This window comes from Haematobia irritans, chromosome 2 (genome assembly GCF_050003625.1).
Source record: "Haematobia irritans isolate KBUSLIRL chromosome 2, ASM5000362v1, whole genome shotgun sequence".
In the NCBI taxonomy this organism is placed as follows: Eukaryota; Metazoa; Arthropoda; class Insecta; order Diptera; family Muscidae; genus Haematobia; species Haematobia irritans.
The window spans coordinates 232,184,275-232,211,114 of record NC_134398.1 but is presented as its reverse complement, the minus strand read 5'-3'; the positions used below and the strand labels follow the sequence as shown (position 1 = coordinate 232,211,114).

The following is a 26,840-nucleotide window of genomic DNA, read 5'->3' as shown; positions in this document are numbered from 1 at the left end:
ATAGATAATCTTTGCCATGAAAGAAAAGAAAATCGAAGTTCAATGTTTTTTTTTTTTAGCTAAAATTTTCCTTTTTATTAATAAATCGATCTAATTGAAAATATTCGTTTTTTTAATTCTTTTAATTCTTAAATACTTATGAATTAACTGAACACTATGCAAAATTCAAAAATGTTGTTTCTAGTTTTTGTCGTGAATAAATATTTTTTATTGATTTTTTCATCCTTTATAAATACTTAATAAGCAACACTTAAAGGTAATTGGAAATATTTATGTAAAATAATTAAAGCAAAATCGCAAAATAAAACAGATCAAATCTTAAAACCGCCATTGCTTAAAATTCAATTAAAAAATAAACAAGCTAAAATTATCAAAAATTCCATATTATCCTTAAACTTAAAGAATTAAAAATACTAAGGCAAATTAAAATAGAAGTATAAAGTACGAGTTAAAGATGCGATGATTTTTGCAATGGGAAAATTTTGAAAAACATTACCAATATAGGTTGAGCTAGTGGTGAATGAATGAATACTACTAAACTAATCCCTATCGTTTATATATATAAAGTTACATATGATCATTGTTATATGTATATGTGTGTGTATGATGTAAATAATATTTTACGTATATGTGTTAGTTTGGTTGTTCGGATTTTTTGTTAATCTAAAAATAAACTCCTTTCGTGTTTTCGGTTTTTTTTTGTATTTACTCGCTTCGCTTGGAAATCTCAAGTCGCAAATACGGCATGTGACAGTGATTTCTTAAATGAAAATTCTAAATATTGAAATGCTGGTCTGGTACACTTATGTTTCGTTTCTTTTTCGAGGAATCACTCTTGAGTACTTTCACACATTCCTTAAGAGAAAATACCCATAGGGAGCCTACTCAAATTGAGTAGTACTGATTCAGTTAAGAAACCGATCTTGATATGTTACCCACATTTAGTTGTTTTTGCCTCCTAGCTGGTTTCAAGCGTTCGAAGCTTTGAGATGATTTATGGATGAATTTAATGACACTATTGGCATGGAGTTAACCATATCTCCACTATTTGCCGTAGATGAGGATACAATAATATTGCCATAACGTTGACCAACATTGGATGTATCCTCCCGAATTTCGGTAGTCGATGTTTGGTTTTGTGTGTTATTAATAACCATAGGAGCCAAGGTAAGCGTAGCTGTTGTGGGGGCGGGTGAGGAGGAAGGAGTTAAAACGGAGGCCGTAGAAGGTGAGGTGTTTGTGGCAGCACTCGATCCTATTGTATGAGTATGGACAGTGATAATATTTTGCTTTAGTTGTTGCTGCAAATGCAAAGGTAGTGTTTGATTTGGAATTCTCTGGGCAGACATGGGCTGATGTTGCTGTTGGCTATGGAATAATTGGGGAGTTTGCAGAATACCACCACCTCCTGCAGTTGTGCTTATTGTTGCGGGCAAAATAAAATTGTTACTTCCTGAAACTGATACTACAGTTTGCGGTAGGGTTTGAAGCCTTTGTAGTCCAGAAACTTGATTTGACTGGCCTGTACCTGTTGTGAAAACATTGACAACTGAAAAAAAATAAATAAAATAACCCCAATAAATGAATTGCATAAGTTTTTCTGTGTATAGTTCGTATCGAATGACACTAATAAAACCATTTCGTAATGGTGACCACATTCCTAGGTATTCCTAGGTTATGTCTAATGCTATGAGTTTGGAACATGTAAAGGTTCTATTTTATATTTAAATAATAGTTGGAATTAAAATCGTATTTTGAAATCTAGAAGTTTCTTTTTTTATCATAAATAATATCCCTTTTCAATGATTAAATGTTTGACGCCTTTGCTGGGTAGCATTCCAAAATATTTTAGATGGATAAAGAATAAGCAAATTTTTAACTTATCTTGGTATGTCCTTTATATCATATTACTATTCATATACATATATTTTTTCAATTAGGGAGTCTAAATAATTTAATTAACAATAAAAAATTACTAAAATCTATTTTCCTGAAACTCGAACATATGATGGTGGCTTCTTGTACTCTTCAAAATCGACTGAACAGCTCTTGCAGATTTGCTAAATTACAAACAATTTTTTATGAAAATTGATTTCTGGAAATTCCCTTCATATTTTATTTGAAAATTTTCTTACTATGATTTTTTATTCCCTTCACCACTACTGTGGTACAGGGTATAATAAGTTTGTGCATTTGTATGTAACGCCAAGAAGGAGTAATCATAGACCAACCTTTTAGTATACGGATCGGCTTAGAATTAAATTCTGAGTCGATTTAGCGATGTCCGTCTGTCTGTCTGTCCGTCTGTCTGTCTGTTGATGTATTTTTGTGTGCAAAGTACAGCTCGCAATTTTAGTCCGATTGTCCTAAAATTTGGTATAGGGTCCTGTTTCGGCTCAAAGACGATCCCTATTGATTTTGGAAAAAATCGGTTCAGATTTAGATATAGCTGCCATATATATTTTTCACCGATCTGGTCATAATTGGCGTGTATATCAACCGATCTTCCTCAAATTCCGTACATCCGAATATTTTATGAGTCTCGAAAAACTTGCAAAATATCAGCAAAATCGGTTCAGATTTAGATATAACTCCCATAGATAGCTTTCGCCCGATTTACACTCATTTGCCCACAGAGGCCAATTTTTTGCTCCGATTTAGTTGAAATTTTGCATAGGGAGTAGAATTAGCGTTGTAACTATGCGTGCCAAATTTGCTTGAAATCGGTTCAGATTTGGATATATCTCCCATATAAAGCTTTCGCCCGATTTACACTCATATGACCACAGAGGCCAATTTTTAACTCCGATTTAGTTGACATTTTGCACAGGGAGTAGAATTAGCATTGTAGCTATGCGTGCCAAATTTGGTTGAAATCGGTTCAGACAAAAATGGTCAAAATACCAACATTTTCCTTGCAAAATCGCCACTGCTTAGTCGAAAAGTTGTAAAAATGACTCTAATTTTCCTAAACTTCTAATACATATATATCGAGCGATAAATCATAAATAAACTTTTTCGAAGTTTCCTTAAAATTGCTTCAGATTTAAACGTTTCCCATATTTTTTTACTAACATTGTGTTCCACCCTAGTGCATTAGCCGACTTAAATTTTGAGTCTATAGATTTTGTAGAAGTCTATCAAATTCTTCCAGATCGAGTGATATTTAAATGTATGTATTTGGGACAAACCTTTATATATAGCCCCCAACACATTTGACGGATGTGATATGGTATCGAAAATTTAGATCTACAAAGTGGTGCAGGGTATAATATAGTCGGCCCCGCCCGACTTTAGACTTTCCTTACTGGTTTTTTGTTAAATTTATACACTAGACAGACATACTTCCTACACTAAAAACTATGATTAACACCGGTACTTATCTTGAACTCTTGTATGCAAAAGTAAGCATGTCCGTCCTGCTCTCGGACCTACTATATGACACGCTAATCAAACTCTCTCGGCTTATTAATTTACCACCGCATAGGGTTGTTATTAATTATTAAAGTCGGCTTTTAGAATTCTTTACTATTTACACTATAAAAACTAAGTTGAATTTTTCAATGAAAAATGAAGACAAACATACCTTGAAATTTACCCTCAGCGTTTTGTATCAATAAAGATTCCCTTTGCATTTGGTCTAACTGTACAATATTTCCGGGAGATGATACTGTTGAAGTAGACACACAGGCCGATGATCCCGCAGACGTTTGTGTCCTACTTGACGCTACTGTAGATGTGGTAGGTGCTTGTTGCATGCTCCTAGGAATGAAATGTGCATTGGTCTCAATACCCGAAGTTTTTAATTCGAGTCTTTCTTGTTGCATTGACATCTCACTACCATCTCCATTTAGTGGTGGTAGTCTGTTAGATGTTGTGGCTATTGGCAATTCGTTAAGATTTCCGTTGTCATCGGCCATTTGAATTTCATAGCAAGCAAGTTCTGGTATTACAGGTCGTACTTTCATACCGTCTGCTCTATGGGGGTTACGGCAGCCTCGGCATTTGCATCCAATACACGATTTGGAATCGACATAACAGGGACATCGTTGTCCACAACAGGTTAATTTTCCCGGTGTAGTTGTTGTGTTGCCACAACGGCATCCTCGCTTTTTATTTACATTTTTCGTTAAAGGGCGCACAAGACTTGTAGAAGTAGGCGTTAGATTTGTGGTGTTTTTCTGTCAAGGATACAATAAAAACAGACCATAAGTAAACTCTTGGAATTAAGGAAATATAAGGAATTGTGAACCAACCTTTTGTGTAATATCCTCATCGCCGTCTGTTTTCCTTTTGATTGTGATCTTATTGCCAATGCCAGTATATAATACTGAATACATTGCAGATCCATTTGAAACCGTCTTGATTGGCGGGGGATTTCGCATTTGGGATGTAACGGTTGGGGTTGAGATTGAATTCGAAATGGAAGTGGAGGTGGTGAACGACGAGACATTAACAGAGGGCGAAACAGTTTTTGTTGTCTGTGTTGAGGCTAAGGAAACTTTAAACGTAGCCAATTGAGGTCTCGCTTCAACTGGAGGTGTGGTAACCGTAGAAGGATCTCTGGCATGAGCAAGCTGTCTGTTAAGTAGTCTAGCGGAAGCAATGGATAAAGGCACAGTGGTAGTACCCGACGATGAGACTATTGGTACCACAATACCCCTAGTGTTTGGTCCAATGTAAGTAATGTTTCCGGCATTTTTTATTTGATTTAATTGAATCAATTGAGGATGGCCGTATGATGTATTTTGCTGTGGTGTTGGAACTGTATTTGCCACTGTGGGAGTAGTGATTGTTTGAGAAATTGACTTAAACGCTGGAGGAGATGTTTCCACTTTAATCTTTGGCGTGTGAGTCAAAGGTATAGTGGTGGAAATTGGTCCGCTTGCTGAGGTCGGGGGTGTGGATGCTTTAGGTGCCGTCTGATTTATTCCGGAACTTTTATTGTTCTGTTGCAAAGGTGCCAGTGGTGTGGCTGCTGTTGTGGAGAGGGGGACAACCAAAGCGGGCAATTGTGGCTGTTTGGGAGGAGGCGTATATACGCAGGCTCCGGCTTTTGGCAAATCCTTTGTAAATGCGGACAATATGTCGTCATAACTGGCACCTTCCACGATCAAATCCTGCAATGACATTTGAGGCATACTTAGCACCGGAGATATTACATTATATTGCAATAGTTTCCGCCCCGCTAGCTGTGGGAACAAAGCACTGCTTCGCAAATGTTCGCATAAACTTTTGTAGCAAACCAGAAGACAACGTAATTGTTTATTCTCATCGTATGTTTTGAAATCATGGTTATCCCTGCAGTGAGCACAGCTCGGATGCAGGTTCTTTTGTCCCCGCACGCATAGCCGACATACGCTATGGTGGCATAGCCCATGACTTGGTGAATACGGATCGGTAGCTAGACGACAGCAGACAACGCAAGAAAGAAGTTGGCGGAGATTTAGTAATTGACGGGGTAATTCATTATTCGATGAGATATTAGTAGATTCTGTGGACTGTAGAACCAGCTTGGCTGCATTTACATAAACAGTGACAGCATTCATTGGAGCAACAAACAGAAGGTAAACAGACAGACGAAACAACCCAATCAACACATGATATATGAAGGAAGCACACGCAAAACTATCAAAGTAAACAAAGCCTAAAGGTCCAGAAATACAATTGCGATTTTCTACAATGATTCCAATAATATTCGATATTTTGGGGATAGCTTCAGTAATCATTCACTTTTTCTTTCCAATGTATTCGTATACCAAAAATTATTAGAAGTTGGAGAATTCACACTTTCAGCAATGCCAATCCAATTGCAACAATTCCGTATTTTCAAATTGGGATAGGAATACTTTTTGTTTGTCTCTAAAAACGACGTGTCGCCATCAATTTATTGGGAAATGTTTAATTATTCTAAACCGATTGCTTTTGCTTGCCGATTTTTGTATTTTATTGTTTTTGGCATTTCGTTTTCCTCTCCTCTTCGTGAAAGATGTAAAAACAATGTATAATACGAAGAGACTGAGTTACCTAAACAAAAGTGTTTGGCGAAAGCGCGTAGCGCACAAAGAGTGCGTTCACATTGACAATATACGGGATGGATATTATACGATTCTTTACAAACACTGACATTCCGTCCGGAATAACTGATAATCTGTAAAGCGCATAAGAGAATTGTAAAACAATCGTTGTGGTCAGTTAAAGCTCTATTGTTATATGTTTATTAATTTGAATAAAAATATATAAATTCTTCCATACAAACAAAATCACATTGAAAATCCCTGCCAACTTTTTTTTTTGAATTTAACGGCACTTTTGGGAATCCCCACCTCGTCGAAAACAATCGTATACAACATCCAAAAACTCGTCGGAAAAGCGGCGTCACTTAGAAGTGAATTTTAAGATAGTTGCGAAAGAATCATTGTGGTCAAGTAAAACTCGATTGTTTAGATGTTTATTAATTTGATTAACCATTTATAAATTCTTATAAACATAACATTTATACGACTACCACATTACATTTAACATAACTTTTGCAGTAAAAGAATGATGTTGAGTTATAAGTAGCAAGTTACATGTTGCAGCGCCTATCAGCCAGTGTGTTTATTCTCGATGGAGGCAGCGTGTCTGGAAAAATATCTCAAAAACTATCACTTTACTCTATTTGGAAATTCGCCAATTGTTCACCAATATACCCCAATAAACACAGGATGAGCGTTTTTCAAATGCAACACCTCTTCAGTTTGAAGGTAAATATCATTTTCAACATAAATTCAACTTGACTTGAAAAAGCTCATCTTCAATTCATCTTCAAATTGTTTGCGAATTACAACCAATTTGGCAAAATGTTGACGAAAACTTTGAAAATGTGTTGAAGATAATTGGAGAAAACTTTGACAAAACACTACCCTGAAATGCAACGAAAAAACCACATGGTTTTCAATACTTCTTTGGACAACAAAGTTCGTGGAAGAAATACAAAAATGTGGAAATTTTTTAATAATCAATTGAAATTGCTTATAATAATTGGTAAGTAAAACTAAAACACGAAATGAAAACTTTAAGGAAGTCACTAAACTCAAATCTCTTTGCAGACAACTAAAATATTTGGATGCTGATTCTTGGACACATTAAGAGGCTGGCCGATGAAAAATGGTAGTGGCTTATCGAGAAGAGAAAGTTTCCATAAATCAAAGTGCAACCAAAAAACCTTGGTATTCATGCTTTTCCATATCAACAACTACTGGATGATAATTCGCATCACATCGATAGTTTAATTTATATCGCATCATCGGTTTAATTTGTTATTTTGTGAATTGAAATTGCTGGAAATTTATTCCAATTATCTGGCCATCAAGTTCCTGAAAATTGCCAGTATTTTAATAACAACAATTTTGTAATACCAACGTTCTTGAGGAAATCACGAAGTACCTGGTCAGTTGGAAGAAATACAAATTGGTAAGTCAAAATAAAAAGTGAAATGAAAACATAATGGAAATCACAAAACTCGATTGTTTTGCAGAAAACTAAAATCATTGAATGGTATATTCTTGGAAGATGTTGGCCGATGAAAAACCGATGAAGGAAACAACAAAGAAAATTTTCAGAAAACTTACAAAGTGCAACCAACTAAAACAAAGTGCAACAATTCCTATATCAAGAACTTCTGGATGAAAATGTGCATCATCGGTTTAATTTGTTATTTTGTGAATTGAAATTGCTGGAAATTTATTCCAATTATCTGGTCATCAAGTTCCTGAAAATTGCCAGTATTTTAATAACAACAATTTTGTAACACCAACGTTCTTGAGGAAATCACGAAGTACGTGGTCAGTTGGAAGAAATACAAATTGGTAAGTCAAAATAAAAAGTGAAATGAAAACATAATGGAAATCACAAAACTCGATTGTTTTGCAGAAAACTAAAATCATTGAATGGTATATTCTTGGAAGATGTTGGCCGATGAAAAACCGATGAAGGAAACAACAAAGAAAAGTTTTCAGAAAACTTACAAAGTGCAACAATTCCTATATCAAGAACTTCTGGATGAAAATGTGCATTACATCAATTTACATCCCGTCATCAGTTTGATATTTTGTGATTTCCTCTTGCTGGAATCTATTCTAACACACAAGCCAGCAAGTTCCTCGATAGTAATTATTTCAAATTGCCAGCATATTAATGACACCAACATTATGGAGGAAATGGAATTATACATGTAAGAATGTTTAAGATATTTAAAGTTGTATTCATAGTTTTATTTATTAATACGTTTAATAAGATAATTACATTTTGATTGGTATAATATTATTATTTTCATATATTATTAATGTTATTTTTAAGATTATTATATTTGTTAACGAAAAAATAATAAAATTTACAAAATCCCTAGAAATTTAGTATTGACTTTCAGTTAGAACTAGGATTGACTTTCATACAAATTGTGGTTTGAAAGTATTCGCAACAATGCTAGTTTTTTATTTTTCTCACATTGAAAACTGTTTGAGAAATTATTGAGTAGCGATGCATTTCAATTTGAGGATTACAATTGAGAAATTATTGCTATTGTGTTGAATTTTACTGTTGAGGGTAATGTCTGTTTTTTGTTGAGAACGCGATTTTCTCAACAATTTCTCAACTTGAATATTACCCTAATCCTTTGAAAAAATGTTTGAAAAATTATTGAATTTTAGTATTTTTCAAACGTTTGTGTTTATTGGGACCTTTCACAATTTTAAGCATAGTAACAATATTTTCAGCACTTAATTTTCCTTTTTATTTAAATAAATTATAATAAGCTAGTTGCGCTTGGCAAAATATAAAATGGCTCTTCCAACAATAGTGATGGCAAAACACTTTCATGTACATTTTGTACTTTTTGATGTGCTTCCCCCATCACAGTTGGCGATTGTTGTAGTGTCATTTACGAGTCTGTGGTAGCGATGAGGATGAAATGGAACCTTGAAATGCTGGCAGGGATAATGTTTTACATTAATGGAGGGTATTAAGTTCGAGTTTAAGATGGGTATTAAGTTCGAGTTTATACTACGTTCGCTAGACACGAAATCTCGCTATTTAGAACCAAATTCTCTTTACAAATCTCAAGTGTTCGGACTGACAAAATATCGAGATTTCGTAGATTTGAGGATTTAACAGCTGTTTGTAAATAAAGGGTGATTTGTTAAGAGCTTGATAACTTTTTTTTTAAAAAAAACGCATACAATTTGCAAAATCTCATCGGTTCTTTATTTGAAACGTTAGATTGGTCCATGACATTTACTTTTTGAAGATAATTTCATTTAAATGTTGACCGCGGCTGCGTCTTAGGTGGTCCATTCGGAAAGTCCAATTTTGGGCAACTTTTTCGAGCATTTCGGCCGGAATAGCCCGAATTTCTTCGGAAATGTTGTCTTCCAAAGCTGGAATAGTTGCTGGCTTATTTCTGTAGACTTTAGACTTGACGTAGCCCCACAAAAAATAGTCTAAAGGCGTCAAATCGCATGATCTTGGTGGCCAACTTACCGGTCCATTTCTTGAGATGAATTGTTCTCCGAAGTTTTCCCTCAAAATGGCCATAGAATCGCGAGCTGTGTGGCATGTAGCGCCATCTTGTTGAAACCACATGTCAACCAAGTTCAGTTCTTCCATTTTTGGCAACAAAAAGTTTGTTAGCATCGAACGATAGCGATCGCCATTCACCGTAACGTTGCGTCCAACAGCATCTTTGAAAAAATACGGTCCAATGATTCCACCAGCGTACAAACCACACCAAACAGTGCATTTTTCGGGATGCATGGGCAGTTCTTGAACGGCTTCTGGTTGCTCTTCACTCCAAATGCGGCAATTTTGCTTATTTACGTAGCCATTCAAGCAGAAATGAGCGTCATCGCTGAACAAAATTTGTCGATAAAAAAGCGGATTTTCTGCCAACTTTTCTAGGGCCCATTCACTGAAAATTCGACGTTGTGGCTCGTTAGTAAGTCTATTCATGATGAAATGTCAAAGCATACTGAGCATCTTTCTCTTTGACACCATGTCTGAAATCCCACGTGATCTGTCAAATACTAATGCATGAAAATCCTAACCTCAAAAGAATCACCCTTTATATATCAATACAAACACAAACCCGTATGTGTACACGCACTCACACATTCATCTACAAGGAACATTGGGGACAGGGTTGCAAAAGGCGCATTTTTAGTACTAACAACACAGTTGTACAAGGCAGTATAGGGGATTTTGAAAGAGATTTTGCTGAAATCTTCTACGAGCCAGCTGATATTTGCCTATTGCAAACCTACTGAGATCTAGGAGGATTTCGACTTTGTGTCTAGTGTGAACGTAGTATTAGCCGCTAATTTTCACTAAAATGAAAACTATATCAGTAAAAAAGTCATAAAATTATACATATTTGCTGCAGATTTCATTATAAATTGATGGGGAATATCCCCAAGCAAATTTTCACAAAGTTTGTATTCATTAAAATGGATTATTAAAGAAAAGTAATCGTGAAAAAGTGACGGCTAAACTCGAACTTAATACCCACCTATAGCCGCTAAAAACGCAATTGGTTGACATTTTTTGATACGCTTCCCCCATTACAGTTGACGATTGTTGTTGTCACTTACGAGCCCATGGTAGCGATATGGATGAAATGCTGGCAGGGAAGTTGCAATTCTGCTGATATACCACGTCTATCAGCCAGTGTTTATCCTTGATCAAGGTAGCATGTCTGGAAAAATAATCACTTTATTCCATTTAGAATGTCGACTATTTGTCACCTATAGGTGACAATAACATCTAGATTGGAATAGAAAGTGTAAGATGACTAATTAAGTACTTGCAACTGAACAAAACTGAGAAAAATCCTGCCTCAGAGATATACGTAATTTTCTACTTTTACTTCAACGGCATGGCTGTCGTTGATTTGTGAAAAATGTTCAATAGGCAGTAGTAGCAGGCCCGTCGATCAGTTACGTTCTTTTATCCGAAGTAGGATATCAGAAAAAATTCTTTGCTGTCTCAAAAAAAAAAAAAAAATAGTATACAGTAATCCCTCGATTTACGTAGTGATTGGTTCCGGAATTTGATATTTCAGATCGAGCGGTTTGTTGGTTCTGCGACAGAAGTTTTCTGTAAATGAAGATTGAGCCATTATCACTGAGGACAGTGATAGTACAGGATGGCCGAGTTGTAAGATGACTAATTAAGTACTTGCAACTGAACAACACTGAGGAAAATTCTGCCTCAGAGATATACGTAATTTTCTACGTAATAGCTTGTCGGCATGGCTGTCGTTGATTTGTGAAAAACGTTCAATAGGCAGTAGTAGGCGTGTCGATAAGTTACATTCTTTTAAAAGTGTGTGTGTAAAATTCAACTTATTATGCCACTATCTTCTCAGCAAACACGCAGTTTTCATATGCAATACACTTGTATTACACTTTTAATATAATAATCGTATATGCCCAATATTGTCTCGATTCCCTGCCAGCATTTCAATGTTCCATTTCATCCTCATCGCTACCACACACTCGTAAGTGACACTGCAACAATCGCCAACTGTGATAGTATTTTGCCATCACTATTCGCATGAAAGTATTTTGCCATCACTATTGTTACAAGAGCCATTTTATATTTTGTGAAACACCAAGCGCAACTGGCTTATTATAACTTTTTTCAATGATAACAAAGATAAAGTGCTGAAAACATAGTTATTACGCTTAAAATTGTGGAAAGTAAATTGGTGAACAATTTTTGACTTTCCAAATGGAATAAAGTGATAGCTTTTCAAATATTTTTCCAGACACGCTGCCTCCATTGGGAATAAAGGTACTGGCTGATAGACGCTACAACATTTAACTTACAACTTGTAACTCAACATCAATCTCTTATTAATGCATAAAAATGTGTTAAATGTGATGTGATAGCCGTATAAATGTTATATTTATGAGAATTTATAAATGTTTCATAAAATTAATAAACATCTAAACAATCGTGTTTTACTTGACCACAATGATTCTTTTACAACTATCTTAAAATGCACTTTGTCTGATTGTTTGAAGGGGCTTTTATTGGCGTCCTTCTAAATGTATCCAGAAGGGCTCCTAATAATTGCACTCATGCGATACTTTTTTGTAGTAACTTGGCGTGGTACAACTTCTCAATAGTGACGGCGCTTTTCCGAGGAGTTTCGGATATCGTATACGACTGTTTTCGACGTAGTGGGGATTCTCTGAAGCGCCCCCAAATTCAAAAAATGTTGGCAGGGTTATAATGGAATAGATAAAATAAAAAATACCATCAATTTGAGGTGAACTCATCCTTAACATAACATCAATTGACCTTATAAATTGCACATATCCAACATATTCTTCAATATTAATATCAATTTGAGAAGTTGTTGCTAATGTGTTGAATTATACTGACCCCATTTTCTCAACAATTGATCATAGATTTTAGATTACATAGATTATCCGTTCCTCTCCGAGAGAACGAACGAAAGAGAAAGTAAACGTTTCTTCGTTTGTTATTATGCTTCGGAACAGGCATACAGCGTTTGACATCGATGAACTATCTATGTAATCTCTTATTAATTAATTATTATTAATTGAAGTTGGAGACACAATCAAAAACTGAATTGCTGAATTGCTTTTTAATCAAATTAAATTAAATTAAATTAAATTATTCCAATTGACAAAAATATCTCTAATTAAATATTTAGTCGAATTTGTTCAAAAAACTTTAAATCTACTTTTCCCATATAAAATTTTTTCGATAAACAATCAATAAATTGTTTTGAATATGTGTATAATTAGTTATTATATACTTCCCTGCCAGCATTTTAAAGTTCCATTTCATCCTCATCGCTACCACAAACTCGTAAGTGACACTACAACAATCGCCAGCGTATCGGAAAGTACAAAATGTACATGAAGGTATTTTGCCCTCACTATTGTTACAAAAGCCATTTTATATATTTTGAAACGCTAAGCACAACTAGCTAATTATAATTTATTTAAATAAAAACGAAAATGAAGTGCTGAAAACCTAGTTATTACGCTGAAAATTGTGAAAGGTATATTGGTAAACAATTTCCGAATTTCCAAATGGAGTAAATTGATAATTTTTACAGATATTTTTCCAGACACGCTGCCTACATCGATAGTAAACAAACTGACTGATAGACGCTGCAACATGTAACTAAACATCATTCTTTTATTAATGTAAAAAATTATGTTAAATGTGAAGTCATAGTCGTATGTTATATTTATAAGTATATATAAATGTTTAATCAAAAAAATAAACATCTAAACAATCGTATTTTACTCGACCACAATGATTCTTTTACAACTATCTTAAAATTCACTTTTTGTAATAGTTTGAAGGGGCTCTTGTTGGCGTCGTTTTAAATGTATATAAAAAGGCACCTAATAATTGCATTCATGCGATGCCTTTTTGTAGTAACTTGGCGTGGTATAACTTCTCAATAGTGACGTATTTTGGATAGAGAAGTTCACCAATGTGGTATCACAATGGACTGAATAGTCTAAGTGACCCTGATACTTCGGGCTCCCACCTAACCTACCCTTGGATATCGTTTTCGACGTGGTGGGGATTCTCAGAAGCGTCGTCAATTTAAAAAAATGTTGGCAGGGTTACTAGTCATTGGTTTATCAAATTTTAACTCAAAACAAGGAAGTATAAACTCCTATAAAATTACAAGAAAATTGTATCATCTAAAGCAAAATATTTATAAATAAATAAATAACTATCATTTTCGTGATTGAAGCAATTTCAATAATTAAATAATAATTGTGATTGAATAGAAATTTTGTTTCTATATAGGCTTACTGTACGTACTGGTTCAACCAGTACACGTACCACATTTCCAAATATGGTGAAAACACTTGAACACGTGTACTAGATTGTACCTTTTGTACTGTTTTTCAACAAATTTCGTTATCTACGTACTTCATCACCTTACGAATGTATTTACATCTCTTTGTGAAGTAGAAACGACCGATAATTGTAATAATTGTGTCAGCCCTAAAGGTGGGTATTAAGTTCGAGTTTAGCCGCACAATAAAAATATAACTTTTTTGGCCAATTTTTTTATAATTTGATGGTGAATCATCCGAAGCCGCAATAAGAACAGTTTATTTTCTTTAAAATGGGTTATTTAAGGAAAAAAACGTGAAAAATGGCAATTTTAGCGGCTAAATTCGAACTTAGTACTCACCTTAAAGCACAAATAAGCTAATTCTTGTCAGTAAGCTAACTCGCCGGCTTCATGTAATCATGTATATGATGTAATCATGTATATCAAAAATGTTTCTGGCTTCCAAATGTTCTAATTATTATTCTAAAGATATGTATTACCAGATATGGATTTTGAGTTCCTGTAGTGAATATTCGAATGTCGAAGGAGTCAGTAAAATTCCTAGCATTATTGCATATGCGAAATCCCTTTCTATTTAATTTTTTTATACCCTCCACCATAGGATGGGGGGTATATTAAGTTTGTCATTCCGTTTGTAACACATCGAAATATAGCTCTAAGACCCCATAAAGTATATATATTCTGGGTCGTGGTGAAATTCTCAGTCGATCTGAGCATGTCCGTCCGTCCGTCTGTTGAAATCACGCTAACTTCCGAACGAAACAAGATATCGACTTGAAACTTGGCACAAGTAGTTGTTATTGATGTAGGTCGGATGGTATTGCAAATGGGCCATATCGGTCCACTTTTTCGTATAGCCCCCATATAAACGGACCCCCAAATTTAGCTTGGAGGCCTCTAAGAGAAGCAAATTTCATCCGATCCGGCTGAAATTTGGTACATGGTGTTAGTATATGCTCTCTAACAACCATGCAAAAATTGGTTCACATCGGTCCATAATTATATATAGCCCCCATATAAACCGATCCCCCGATTTGGCTTGCAGAACCTCTAAGAGAAACAAATTTCATCCGATCCGGCTGAAATTTGGTACATGATGTAAGTATATGGTCTATAATGATCATGCAATAATTGGTCCATATCGGTCCATAATTATATATAGCCCCCATATAAACCGATCACCAGATTTGACCTCCGGAGCCTCTTGGAAGACCAAAATTCATCTGATTCAGTTGAAATTTGGTACGTGATGTTAATATATGGCCTCAAACACCCATGCAAAAATTGGTCAATATCGGTCCATAATTGTATATAGGCCCCATATAAACCGATCCCCAGATTTGACCTCCGGAGCACTTTGGAAGAGCCAAATTCTTCACATTCGGTTGAAATTTAGTACGTGATGTTAGTATAGGGTATCCAATAACCATGCAGGAATTGGTTCCTATCAGTCCATAATTATATATAGCTCCCATATAAACCGATCGCCATATTTGACCTCCGGTGCCTTTTGGAGAAGCAAAATTCATCCGATCTGGTTGAAATGTAGTACGTGGTGGTAGTATATGATATTTGACAATCATGCCAAAAGTGGTCCGTATCAGTCCACAATCATTTATAGCCCCCATATAAACCGTTCCCGAAATTTGGTTTTGGAGCCTCTTGAAGGAGCAAATTTCATCCGAGTGAGTTGAAATTTGTGGATGACAGTCTTTCGTAGAAGTTTCTACGCAATCCATGGTGGAGGGTACATAAGATTCGGCCTTGCCGAACTTACGGCCGTATATACTTGTTATATTTGTGTTTGCATTATATATATTTTTTATTTCTATTACTGTTTTTTTTTTGCACGCACTTAAAATGTCAAAACAATTTCGTGTCACGCGCACACCTCTAGGAATAATTATGGTTACAGGGAGGCATAAATACAAGAGAAATTTGTTTTAAGTTTGTTAAAACTTTAAGGGCTTTAACAATCTTGAAAATCATGTTAAGTTTTGCCAAGAAAAGCCATGACACTGCCATTTTTGATTCCAATTGTGAAAATCGAATTTAGTACCGGCTTCAACATGAAAATCAATCACGACCCAATAACAAATTCATTGTTACACAGCACCACAGAAATGATGCGGAGCAAATGATGGTGATGCTCATCTTAATTACTAGCGAAAATCGAATTTAGTACCGGCTTTAACATGAAAATCAATCACGACCCAATAACAAATTCATTGTTACACAGCACCACAGAAATGATGCGGAGCAAATGATGGTGATGCTCATCTTAATTACTAGCGTCTAGAATGTTGCTGTTTTGTATGTGCGCTTTTTTGTTTTCTTCTTCGTATTCTCGCACGAAAGAAAATTTTCTTCTCTTCGTTTGCGGTATATCTTCGTGAGTGTGGTGTGAAAAATCTGCGTGGGGATTCTAATTTTCAGAAAATTCTTATTGGAAATTTCATTTGGTCGATCAGTTAGTGTTTCGTACTCGTCGAGTGTTGTTCTCGGTTTTTCTTCTCGAGAGGATTCGTTGTTCCACATACATAGCAGATCTTCCTCATATAATTTCATAGATCAAATACACACACACACTCACATACATATACACACATTTCCCCCCATATAACACATTGTCGTCGTTGTATCTAGAACGGAAAAGGAAAAGAAAGTAAAAGTCTGTTACAATTTGAAAAATAAAAGTAATACGGGAACAAATTCGTTGAGACGCCAGTGAACGAATCGGCGAAAACGTGGTAATTATACTGGTCAGTGATAGAATTGAAGTGATTTGCGCGACAGCAATTTGTGATATTTAAAAATTACATAATCATAGTGTGGGAATTTTCGCTCAGAGTGTCGTGCCTACATAAAATTTGGTGCTTTCGTTGTTTTTTTTTTATGTTTTAAGAAAAATATTTAACAGAAATTTGGAAAAATATTAAGTCACCAAAAGAAATATTGTTTCAATTTCGAATATTCAAAAGAAAATGGCAGCGGCAATTTAGTAAAAACAAAGTGTAAAAATATTCTTCAGAAAAGCAATGATGGTGAAATTACATTGGACACATCGAGGGACAGCTGTAGGACACATAGGCGAATGGCACTCTTGTCGTACCTAGAGTCGAAGTTTGCTCTTGATGGCCAGAATATTATGGTATCGCGCTAAAGACGCTGCCAATGATGATGTCGGTTGAATGGTGCACACAGTTTAACGAACTGAGTTCATTTCTATTTTTGAATATTCAAAATCATTTGCCTCTGTACCGCATTACCAAGAGTTTGGCTTCTCAACTGCCGACGAAATTTTGTTGATTCTTGTTCGATTTGGTTTGTTTCCTCTCCCGGCCATGTTGATGATCAAAAGAACATCACCAAAACTTTTGGCTTTTTGTTTTGTTGTGTTGGTGTTGTGGTATGACAGTGTGGTGAACGGCGATGGCCATCGTTGCTCTGTCGTCCCACCCGCCTTTCTCTTCACTGGATATTTTGTTTTTGGTTGTTGGCGGGATTTATATGTATGGAGGTCTGGAAAGCGGAATTTATTTAAAGTTTTAATGCTTTTTTCCTTAAGTTTTTTTCCAAAAATTTTTTTGATATGCTGCCTCATACTGAGTAATCGTGGGATATAGAGAATATAAAATTCTTTTGTAAAGATAAAAAAAAAATGGGACAAACAGCAAAAAAATTGTAAACCGACAAACTCGATTTGTATGATCCAAAATATCAGTTCAAAAAGAAATCAATTGTAAAGAAAAGTAAACGTACACACTTTTTACCTTCGATACATAAATTAAGTAGAGACCTTATGGTTTTACAAAGAAACTTTTTATTTGAAATTAACTAAATGCAATAAAAAGTTCTAGTCAGGCTTGTGGATTGATATCTCAATTCCTCAATCTTTCATGCCCAATAAGTTCGTATTAAAATTGTAATAATAATATGTGTAATAAAAAGTCATTGGCTTCGAAAGTCAGGTACAGCGTTCGGGCTTCATAGAGCAAATCTATTTATTTTCGCGGTTCCTTTTTTAATAAATAATTTTAATGAAGTTTACTGAAAACACATCTTTTTCATCCACTTTTTGGCAAGAACTAACAATATATCTTCGCCTTTACTTGTAATCCCTTAAAAAAAGCAAACAAAGCAAAAAGAAATTGATCTGATGTTCGCTACACGCTCACAAAAAATCGCTTCTGTAACATATACTCCCAAACATATTTTGCTTCAATCATATACATGTTTGGGTATTGCCCAAACATTTATATGTTTGATCTCTTCCAATATATAATATGTTTGAAAGCATATTGGTCTAAACAATATATGTTTGGGTAGTCTAAGTTCCAAACATTTTGTATTTTTGCATCCAAATTCAATAATGGTGTCTTCCAAAAAACAATATGTTATTATGTGAACATATAATATGTTTGGAAGCATTTTGCACCCAAAAATATTATATGCTTAAAAAAATTCTCCCAAACAATATTGTGCTCAAAATTTTATTTATTTATTTATATATTTACAATCATAATGAATTATGAAAATAAACAGGTAGTATAGGTGCTAACAACATAGGTTTTCGACCTGAATGCTCAAAATTTTGTTTCTGCCCAATTGTATATTCCCCCACATCTTTCTCACTTCCACGAGATTTTTTAGTTCTTAGCACCTTTTTCTGTAATACAAACATTGTAGAAGAAATTATTCAATTGTATGATTTTTTTTATTTTAATTTTACCTTTTGCTGGACGGGGATTCGAACAGCGGACCACACAGTTTGTAAGGTTCAAAGAAGTAGCTGATCAATTGCCCAAGGAAAAATAAAAAAATAAAATGTTAATTTTGTAATAACAAGCAACAACCACCAACTTAATTCAATGTCGCTCCAGGTTAAATAGCGCTCCAAGCTACTAAACACATATATGTTTATAGGCTATTTCTAAATTAATATATGTTTGCATTCAAGCATATTATATTTACAAACATTTTATGTCCCAAACATAATATGTTCTAACATATTAACATATATGTCCCAAACATGTTATGCTAGTTTATGAACATTATATGCTTGCACTCAAAAATATTGTGTTTAAAAATTTGTGTTCCAAACATATAATGTTTATAGCCAAACATATGAAAAACAGTCTTTTACATCCGTGTATGAAAAGTAGCAACATCTCACAAATGTAATAGGAAATTGGTTTGTTGGTTCCAAATATTTATGACTGAAGCTTTTACCAAAGCTAGTGATAAAAGTTTCCTTCTATGATGAAATTAAGGCTCAAATGCCATAGCATGAAATTCGTAAACTTCAAGGAAATATGTTACGTATTACGAAATGACAAGAAAACGATTTTTTATTTTATTAAAAATTATAAATGTTGTCTGGCAGAAAATCGAGTAATAAATTATCGTAAACATTGAATGTGAAAAAGGGGGGCTGGAAGCGTGCAGGTGATTTCATTCATTTAATGCTCTACGTTTTGGCCGATCTTTTGCGTTTGACGCCATTAAGTCCACGCTAAATGATATAAAATAAAAAAGACAATCATATTTTTCTATGAATGTTGAATATGTGTATGGTTGAGAGGAAAAATACTAAAAAATTTAGTAATTTAAATGTTATTTATTGATAAACATTGAAGGTTCATATATGTGGATGAAGATTAAGGAAACATGCCGTCAGCGCCTATTTTTTAAAATGCGTACATTCTGGAATTTTACTTATGAAACGACTATGTTTTATAGTATGATTTTTTTTAATATATGTATATATAGAAATATTAGAGTGGGACGGTGAACAAAATTTAATTCCTTAAATAGATTTAAGTATAAGTAAAATGTAACTAAGGGTTATCTTTAAGCTCAGAATTTATGCAGCCCGTAATTTTCTTGAGCGGTTGAGACCCAATTTTTATCATCTGCTGTTAAACATAAAATATTTCATTCATAATTCAATAAAAATTATTAAATACATTTCGAAAGTTTCCGTTAAGGTTCTTCATACACTATTTGAAGAATTTTACCAAATAAATCATTTTAGTTGGATTGGATTGTAACATATAGTAAATAGTGACTGCAATTTTAGTAGAAAAGCAGAATGCCAACAAAAACAATTGTTACCAATTATTAATGTTAATATAATTAATTTAATAGTTCACTGATTTGTATATTTGTGAACGAAATAACCAACAAAACCATCCAATTTTAGTAACAAGTTATTCCTGGCCGATATCATGTTTTGAGCCAAAGTGGTTAGTGAACTATTGGTAATTGTGGTCAATTGGTATGGAATCGAAGCTGTATTTCTAATACAGCTATGGGAGAAAATTCTGCTAAAAACAACAGTCGGTGTCTGCTGTTATATTTTTGTAGTTAATATTGTAGCGAATAACAATTCGCAATTTTTCTAGGTTTTCAAATGTTAAACCAAAGGATTTTCAAGAAGCAGAAATAGTTTTTATAATTTTTAGACCTCCAATATTCTTAGAAGCTTCTAAATGCAATCAGCAAGCATATTGTTTTGTGCCATGCTATAGTTTCAGAAATGTTTGTTATTTCCCCAAACAAAGACTGCTTTCAATTTTTCAGCAGACCTTTTGCTAATTTAGCAGATTTTTCTGCTATGTCTACTAACAAATTTTTGTGGGTGTACTTTAGACCAAGGAAATGGTTCTCAATGAAATGCTGGAAATTTAGTTACCCCCCTAATGTACATGGGTATTTATGACCTAATATTCTGACATGAGTATTCTGCATGAATATGATTTCTTGGCACCAATCTGATCTTCACCTGATAGCAATTTTAGTGGATCCCAAAATATGGATGACACTATTCTCCCGCCGTCATTCCGAGTGACACTGAAGAAAAAACATCTAGCGAAATAGGACAGACAGGTGTTACCAATTAGGTCACTATTTTCGAACATTTTTAAATGATTCATTTGAAATTGAAACAATATTTCCTCTAGCGAGAGATAATCAGTGAAAGTGGACAATAACAAAAATGTCTTTCGATTTCAGCATACTATAAAATGTTCTGTTGAACAAGTGTCGCATATGAAATAAATGATAAAAATCAAGAGTGAAAATAATTCATACAGAATTTGAATGTGTTCATGGATTTATTCTAAAACAGCACCAAAACTTAAGTGTTCATAAATAAGAGATTGTAAAGTTGAATATAGGATAATTTCACAGACTTGAAAGGAAACTATTCTCCAAAATCCCGTATTACAAGAAGTAAACTTTCTTAGCAAAAATGTCCGGGCAGCAACCGCCGCCAAATCAACCACCATTTCGAGGTGGATGGAATCCTCGAGCTCCTAATCCAGCTTCACCATCGCCGTCATCTTTTATGTACCGGCCACCTTCACCATGGACTCCAGTGGCACCTAGTCCTCCGCCAATTATTTCGGGCCCACGTCGTCCAGGTCCCATGAGTCCAACTCCTTTTGGTCATGCCATGTCTCCAGGTCCAAATAATTTACGTGGAACTAGAGGTACAAATAATATACCTCATCCTAGGCCTCAGTGGCCACAACAATCACCATTGGCTGGTAATCAATCGCCGTCACCATTCCAGCCGTCGTCGTTATATGGCAATGCACAGCCCACTACACCACAACTACCTCCAACAAAGGCAGTATCTTCTCCGGCTCCATATGGCGGACCAACGACCAATAATGGACCACGACCTTTCCGTCCGGTGCAGTTCCAAAGTTCATATGGTGGAGCGGGAGCTGCGGCTGCCAGTTCATTTCAATTATCTCCTACTCCGTCACCGATTGTTTGCCAGACTCCTAGTTCGGAGTTTACCTATGGCAGCAATCGCCAAACTCCTATGTCTCATAATTACGAAACACAACAGCAGCAATATATGAGACAACAACAGCAACAATATCCCTCATTATCCCAACAACAGCAACAACGTCCTCAATCACAAGATCAATACGACTATGTTGGTGTACCACTCGAACCTCCACAACCTAAATCCTACGTGGTTTACGATGATGAAGAGGAATATGGTCCATCAACAGCAGAAATTATAGCGAATCAATCGCAGGATTACATCGATGAGAAGTTGGCAGAATATCAAATGACAATTCTACAATTACAAGGTAAGTAAATTTAATAATTTATGATGAATTTCTATCACGATCGATTATTCTCAATGACCGAACTTTTAGTTTACTGGTGCCACTCTATGATACTTTTTGTATATATTTTTTTTATAACGTCGCAGGTGTATTCCCTCAACCTCCGATTATTAATTAACTGGAGGATGTATCATGAATTCAGTTAGGGATTTTGCCTAAAGATGCAGCTTCTTCAAAATAAAGACATTTTAAGGAGTTATCTAGCTTTAAATTAGGATATATATCTTATTTATCGAATTTTCAGTTTCCTTTTTCGATATATTAACATACTTCAAAGTAAAAGATGTTTGTTTTCTGGTTAAAAACAAACTTCAAACCAACACCCAGAAAAAACTTCAAACCAACACCCATAATGCAAACTGAACTTTATTTTAGTTCATGAAGATTAGTTGATTTTAGTTAAATTTTACACAATATGAGTAAATGTTCCTTATTTTAATAATTGTTTGCTAACTTTAATGACGTGAACTAAAAATAAGAAAAAAAAGTTGTATACAAATATAGTGCACAATTTTACTAAAAAATAAATTAGTTCATATTTTCCTAAAATGATAGAAGTTTGCTTAAATTGAGTTCATAAGTCTCTCAAATGAGTAAATTTTACTAAAATTGTACCTGTCTTAAACTTCGTACAGCGCTAAAGGCATTTTAACAATTTTTAAATAAAATTTTTTCTTTCAACATATGAAATTTTCTTAAACACTAGAAAAAAATTAATTATCTTTTATAAATTTTCTTCCGTATGACAAAAATTATAAACTTATTTGTAACATGTTGCAATTAGTAAACTATTTTAGTTCAAATTTTCTAAAATAAACCTACATTTTCTTCCATGGTGGGTTCACTTTTTTTTTTGGTGAAAGATGCAAAATCCTCAAAACAAGTATTAGCTTATATTTTAAGGTTTTAAACTTCAATCCATAGATTCAATATCTCAGTTAATTTAAAGATTATTTCTTTATATTAAATTTATTTTCTTTGTTTTAAGGAAATTATGTCTTACTTCAAAGACATACGGCATTAACCGAGAGACGCTAATTTTACAAGTTTCGTGTCCAAAAATTTAATGAAAAATATTTTTAAAGCAAATATTATGAATCTAGTCTTAATTAAAATTACTTAATTTTAAAGAAATGTTTCACAAATATTGTGGAAAATCGGATGCCAATTTATATCTCTATTGCACCATGTGGGAGTTGTTCAATGTCAATAAGGAATGCAGTGCAACTTATCTCTGGGTGATACAAAGCATTCATCGCTTTCCGGCATAGTTTAATTAGCTGATCTCATATTGTTACGCGATTTATGTGATGATACAAATTTAATTAAAAACAAAAAAATAAAAAAAAAATATTAATGCATCTCTCTATGGCTTAATAATGTCGGTAAATTCAATAAAAATTCTAACAATTGCAATTGTTTGCCTTGATCGAAATGAAAATGAGATGTGATCATCATCATAATCGATGGCGAACAACATCGTCGTCACATTATTATCGGCATTCGCCACCGTAACTCAGATACTTTAATGCATTCATTCACTCTTGGCTTTGGTATACGCTTATTGTTTACTTAAAAAAAAGTAAATTTTATTACTAAATAAAATTCATTGTGAGAAAAATGGCCAAGAGTAACAAAATCGCTGACAATTTTCGCTGTTGCGACTTCTGTAAGCGGCCGTTATCTATTGTTGACATGTGCCAGCCACATCATCCCAAACCCATTAATCATCGCCTGACTGGAAATTGAAAATTCAATTGTTCTTCAAGTAGTCAATAGAATTATTTAAAATTTAATTAGAGAGCCAAATTAAAACATTTGTTGCATTTTGCATAGACAGTTGCGATAATGTCGTATGTCACCCATTTAAATCCCTACTATATGTAGGGTGGTTTATCTATTTTAGTAAAATTAAGCCATTGCTAAGTTTATTTATTCAATTATTATGCCAAAAAGTCCATAATGTTTGTGTATATTCTTCTTAAATCTATGTCATTATGTCATTTCTATTTGTATGATTTTTTTACCAATCATTCAACACGTACGTTTTGAAATAATATATTTTGTCGAATTTATTCTGCTTACGGCCATAAAATACATATTTTTTTAATTATTCATATATGACTTCCAAATTTTTAATGTGTTGCCATTTTGCTCAATATGCAATTCTCCTTTCACTTTTAACGGACGATTTTGACAAAAAATAATATTGAAATTAAAATTTTCTTTGGTACCAAATATTGTATAACTCGTCTATTTTCGTAGTTTGTTTCATTGCGAAATGTCAAATATAAATGATTCGAAAAACACATTAATATACACCAAATATTTACAATCCTACTCTTGTACGTTTTCTCGCTATATAAGCGATTACACTCAAAGAAGAAATCTGCTATAATTTTATAATAGCGTAAAAAAAGTTGTGTCATTAAAACAAAAGGAAGCTTATAACCCTTGCAGATACCTGTATTTTGTTATAAAATTATTGGTGGATTTATGTCAAACAAATGCAAATCAAATACAAAATAGTTTTTTTTACCGCCTATGTCACAAAATTTTATTTTCAGTACATGAAAAGATTTTGACCTTCCATTAAGGATTTTGGTATTGATTCCAAAGATTATGCTTATTTAAATATTAACATTTAGGCACACCTCTCTTTTATCGATTTTTTCCTCTTATTTCAAATAAAAAAAATATGTAACAGATATTTTAGAACTAAATTTTTGTTATTTAATTTCAAAAAACTTTAAACCGAAGAGCAATATACGCTAAATGTATAGCCTTTAAGTCAAAGACTCCCTATCTCAGTTAATTTAAAGATCATTTCTGCAAATCAAAAATGTTTTCCTTTATTTTACGGGTATTTGTCTCACTTCAAAGACATACGACCTTATAGGAGAGACGCAAAAAACATTTTTAAAACTTAGATTATGAACTTCTTTAATAAAAATATTAAAAAAAAAATTTAATTTTCAAATTAAGGATACATAATCTTTCATATTATTATAATTTAGTTTATTATTCTTATGAGTTTCAAGATAAATTTGCTTAATTTTTAATTGAAATGTCTTCAATTACAGAATTGATAGTATCCATCACCAAAGCCAATTAAAAAATTAATTGATACAACAAATTTTTTTTTTCCTTGATAAACTTGTCAATGAAGGTATTTTCATACCATATAAAGAAAAACATAAACAGAAAAAAATGTAATAAATTCTAATTTATTTCAGAATATATTAATATATATATATATATATATATATATATATATATATATATATATAAATTTAAAAGAGAAGAGACAAAAGAATATTAAAAAATTTTTAACAATTTTAGTTGAGTGTATTCTCTATTTAAAATTCAATTATCTCTATACCAAAATTTTTGTAAGTACAGAATGTGCAACATGTTTTGGTATTTTTAGTTTTAAAATGTGTTTATGGCGCCTGCTATATTTCCTCTTTCTGCCTGAAAGCAAATGATGTTCTAACAAATGATTTTTGACAAAAGCTTTGTGAAATTGTTCCAAAGATTTATTATTTTACAAGCTATTGTTTGTCTTTATAGTTTAGAATTTTAACAATCTCTATTATATCACGCAAAATATATTAACAAACACATTCATAATTATTTCCAAGTAATTTGAAAACTTATCCTTGCTTATAAATTGTTCTATACTGCACAAAGCTAAACTATTTAAGGAATAATATTTAGAGAATATCAGCATTGAAGATTGTTTACTTTTAGAACTGGATAGTCAAGGCGGGTTAAAAGCAACTAATGAGTTTTTTATCCAGATTGATTAGACATGTGCTCATAGACCAAGAAAATATAAAGACATCGTTTGATAATTCACAATGATTTTGTTTATTTGCAGTGCGCAGTCATTCCACTCAATTGCACAGTCAAGTGACTCAATTTCTTTTTGGAAAACGAGAATTACCGTACAAATCAGTCAATTTGCATTACAAAAAAGGTGTGGATGTATAGAATTTTATATGCTTTTACAATATTAGGTGTTTCATCAAGAGAACAAAGGAAAGAAAACAAATAAAAGCCAAATTAAAAAATATCTCATTTGCAGACGAAAAAGAGCCATCTACGGTGTGCAGACAAACTACAGCGCTGTGAATTCACTTAAGATGTAAAATCGCCTTGCTTAGTCGAAAAGCTGTAAAAATGACACTAATTTTCCTAAACTTCTATTACATATATATTGAGCGATTAATCATAAATAAATTTTTGCGAAGTTTCCTTAAAATTGCTTCAGATTTAAATGTTTCCCATATTTTTTTTTACTAACATTGTGTTCCACCCTAGTGCATTAGCCGACTTAAATTTTGAGTCTATAGATTTTGTAGAAGTCTATCAAATTCTGTCCAGATCGTGTGATATTTAAATGTATGTATTTGGGACAAACCTTTATATATAGCCCCCAACACATTTGACGGATGTGATATGGTATCGAAAATTTAGATCTACAGAGTGGTGCAGGGTATAATATAGTCGGCCCCGCCCGACTTTAGACTTTACTTACTTGTTTAATTTGGCTTTAATTTGTTTTCTTTCCTTTGTTTTCTTGATGAAACACCAAATATTGTAAAAGCATATACAATTCTATACACCCACACCTTTTTTGTAATGCAAATTGACTGATTTGAACGGTAATTCTCGTTTTCCAAAAAGAAATTGAGTCACTTGACTGCGCAATTGAGTGGAATGACTGCGCACTGCAAATGAACAAAACCGTGGTGAATTATCAAGGTATGTCTCTATATTTT

At 33.5% G+C, this 26,840-nt stretch overlaps 2 protein-coding genes and 1 long non-coding RNA gene across 8 annotated transcripts in view; 2 read left to right on the top strand and 1 right to left on the bottom strand.

Moving 5' to 3' along the window:
- Positions 1-197: 197 nt before the first annotated feature.
- On the bottom strand, positions 198-5,961 carry msl-2 (male-specific lethal 2). Its single transcript, XM_075297883.1, has 3 exons — positions 4,257-5,961; positions 3,587-4,181; positions 198-1,549 (listed from the first exon to the last, which is right to left on the bottom strand). Exons 1-3 carry the CDS (start codon positions 5,727-5,729, stop codon positions 969-971), a joined length of 2,649 nt encoding a protein of 882 aa, XP_075153998.1. The 5' UTR covers positions 5,730-5,961; the 3' UTR covers positions 198-968.
- A 726-nt stretch (positions 5,962-6,687) lies between these two features.
- LOC142225386 (uncharacterized) lies at positions 6,688-8,368 on the top strand. Of its 2 annotated transcripts, XR_012719253.1 has the most exons (5): positions 6,688-6,746; positions 6,875-7,026; positions 7,092-7,455; positions 7,520-7,850; positions 7,915-8,368. It is a non-coding gene; the product is annotated as an uncharacterized LOC142225386 (long non-coding RNA). The 2 variants fall into 2 exon arrangements; XR_012719252.1 differs by having other exon boundaries at positions 6,711-7,026; positions 7,915-8,363.
- Positions 8,369-16,385: 8,017 nt separating this feature from the next.
- Msp300 (Muscle-specific protein 300 kDa) overlaps positions 16,386-26,840 on the top strand; it is a 235,060-nt gene continuing 224,605 nt past the window's right edge. For all 5 annotated transcript variants that reach the window (XM_075297876.1, XM_075297874.1, XM_075297868.1 and 2 more), the window contains exons 1-2: positions 16,386-16,662; positions 20,918-22,014. In XM_075297876.1, the coding sequence (XP_075153991.1) occupies positions 21,156-22,014 (859 nt within the window). In that variant the 5' untranslated portion in view covers positions 16,386-16,662; positions 20,918-21,155. The remainder of the gene's footprint in view (positions 16,663-20,917; positions 22,015-26,840) is intronic.

Coding starts and splice junctions, on each gene's coding strand:
- msl-2 (XM_075297883.1), bottom strand. CDS start 5,729: ATGATTACTGAAGCTATCCCCAAAATATCGAATATTATTGGAATCATT. Junction 4,182..4,256: donor ATGAGGATATTACACAAAAG/GTTGGTTCACAA, acceptor TATCCTTGACAG/AAAAACACCACAAATCTAAC. Junction 1,550..3,586: donor CGCTGAGGGTAAATTTCAAG/GTATGTTTGTCT, acceptor ATTTTTTTTCAG/TTGTCAATGTTTTCACAACA.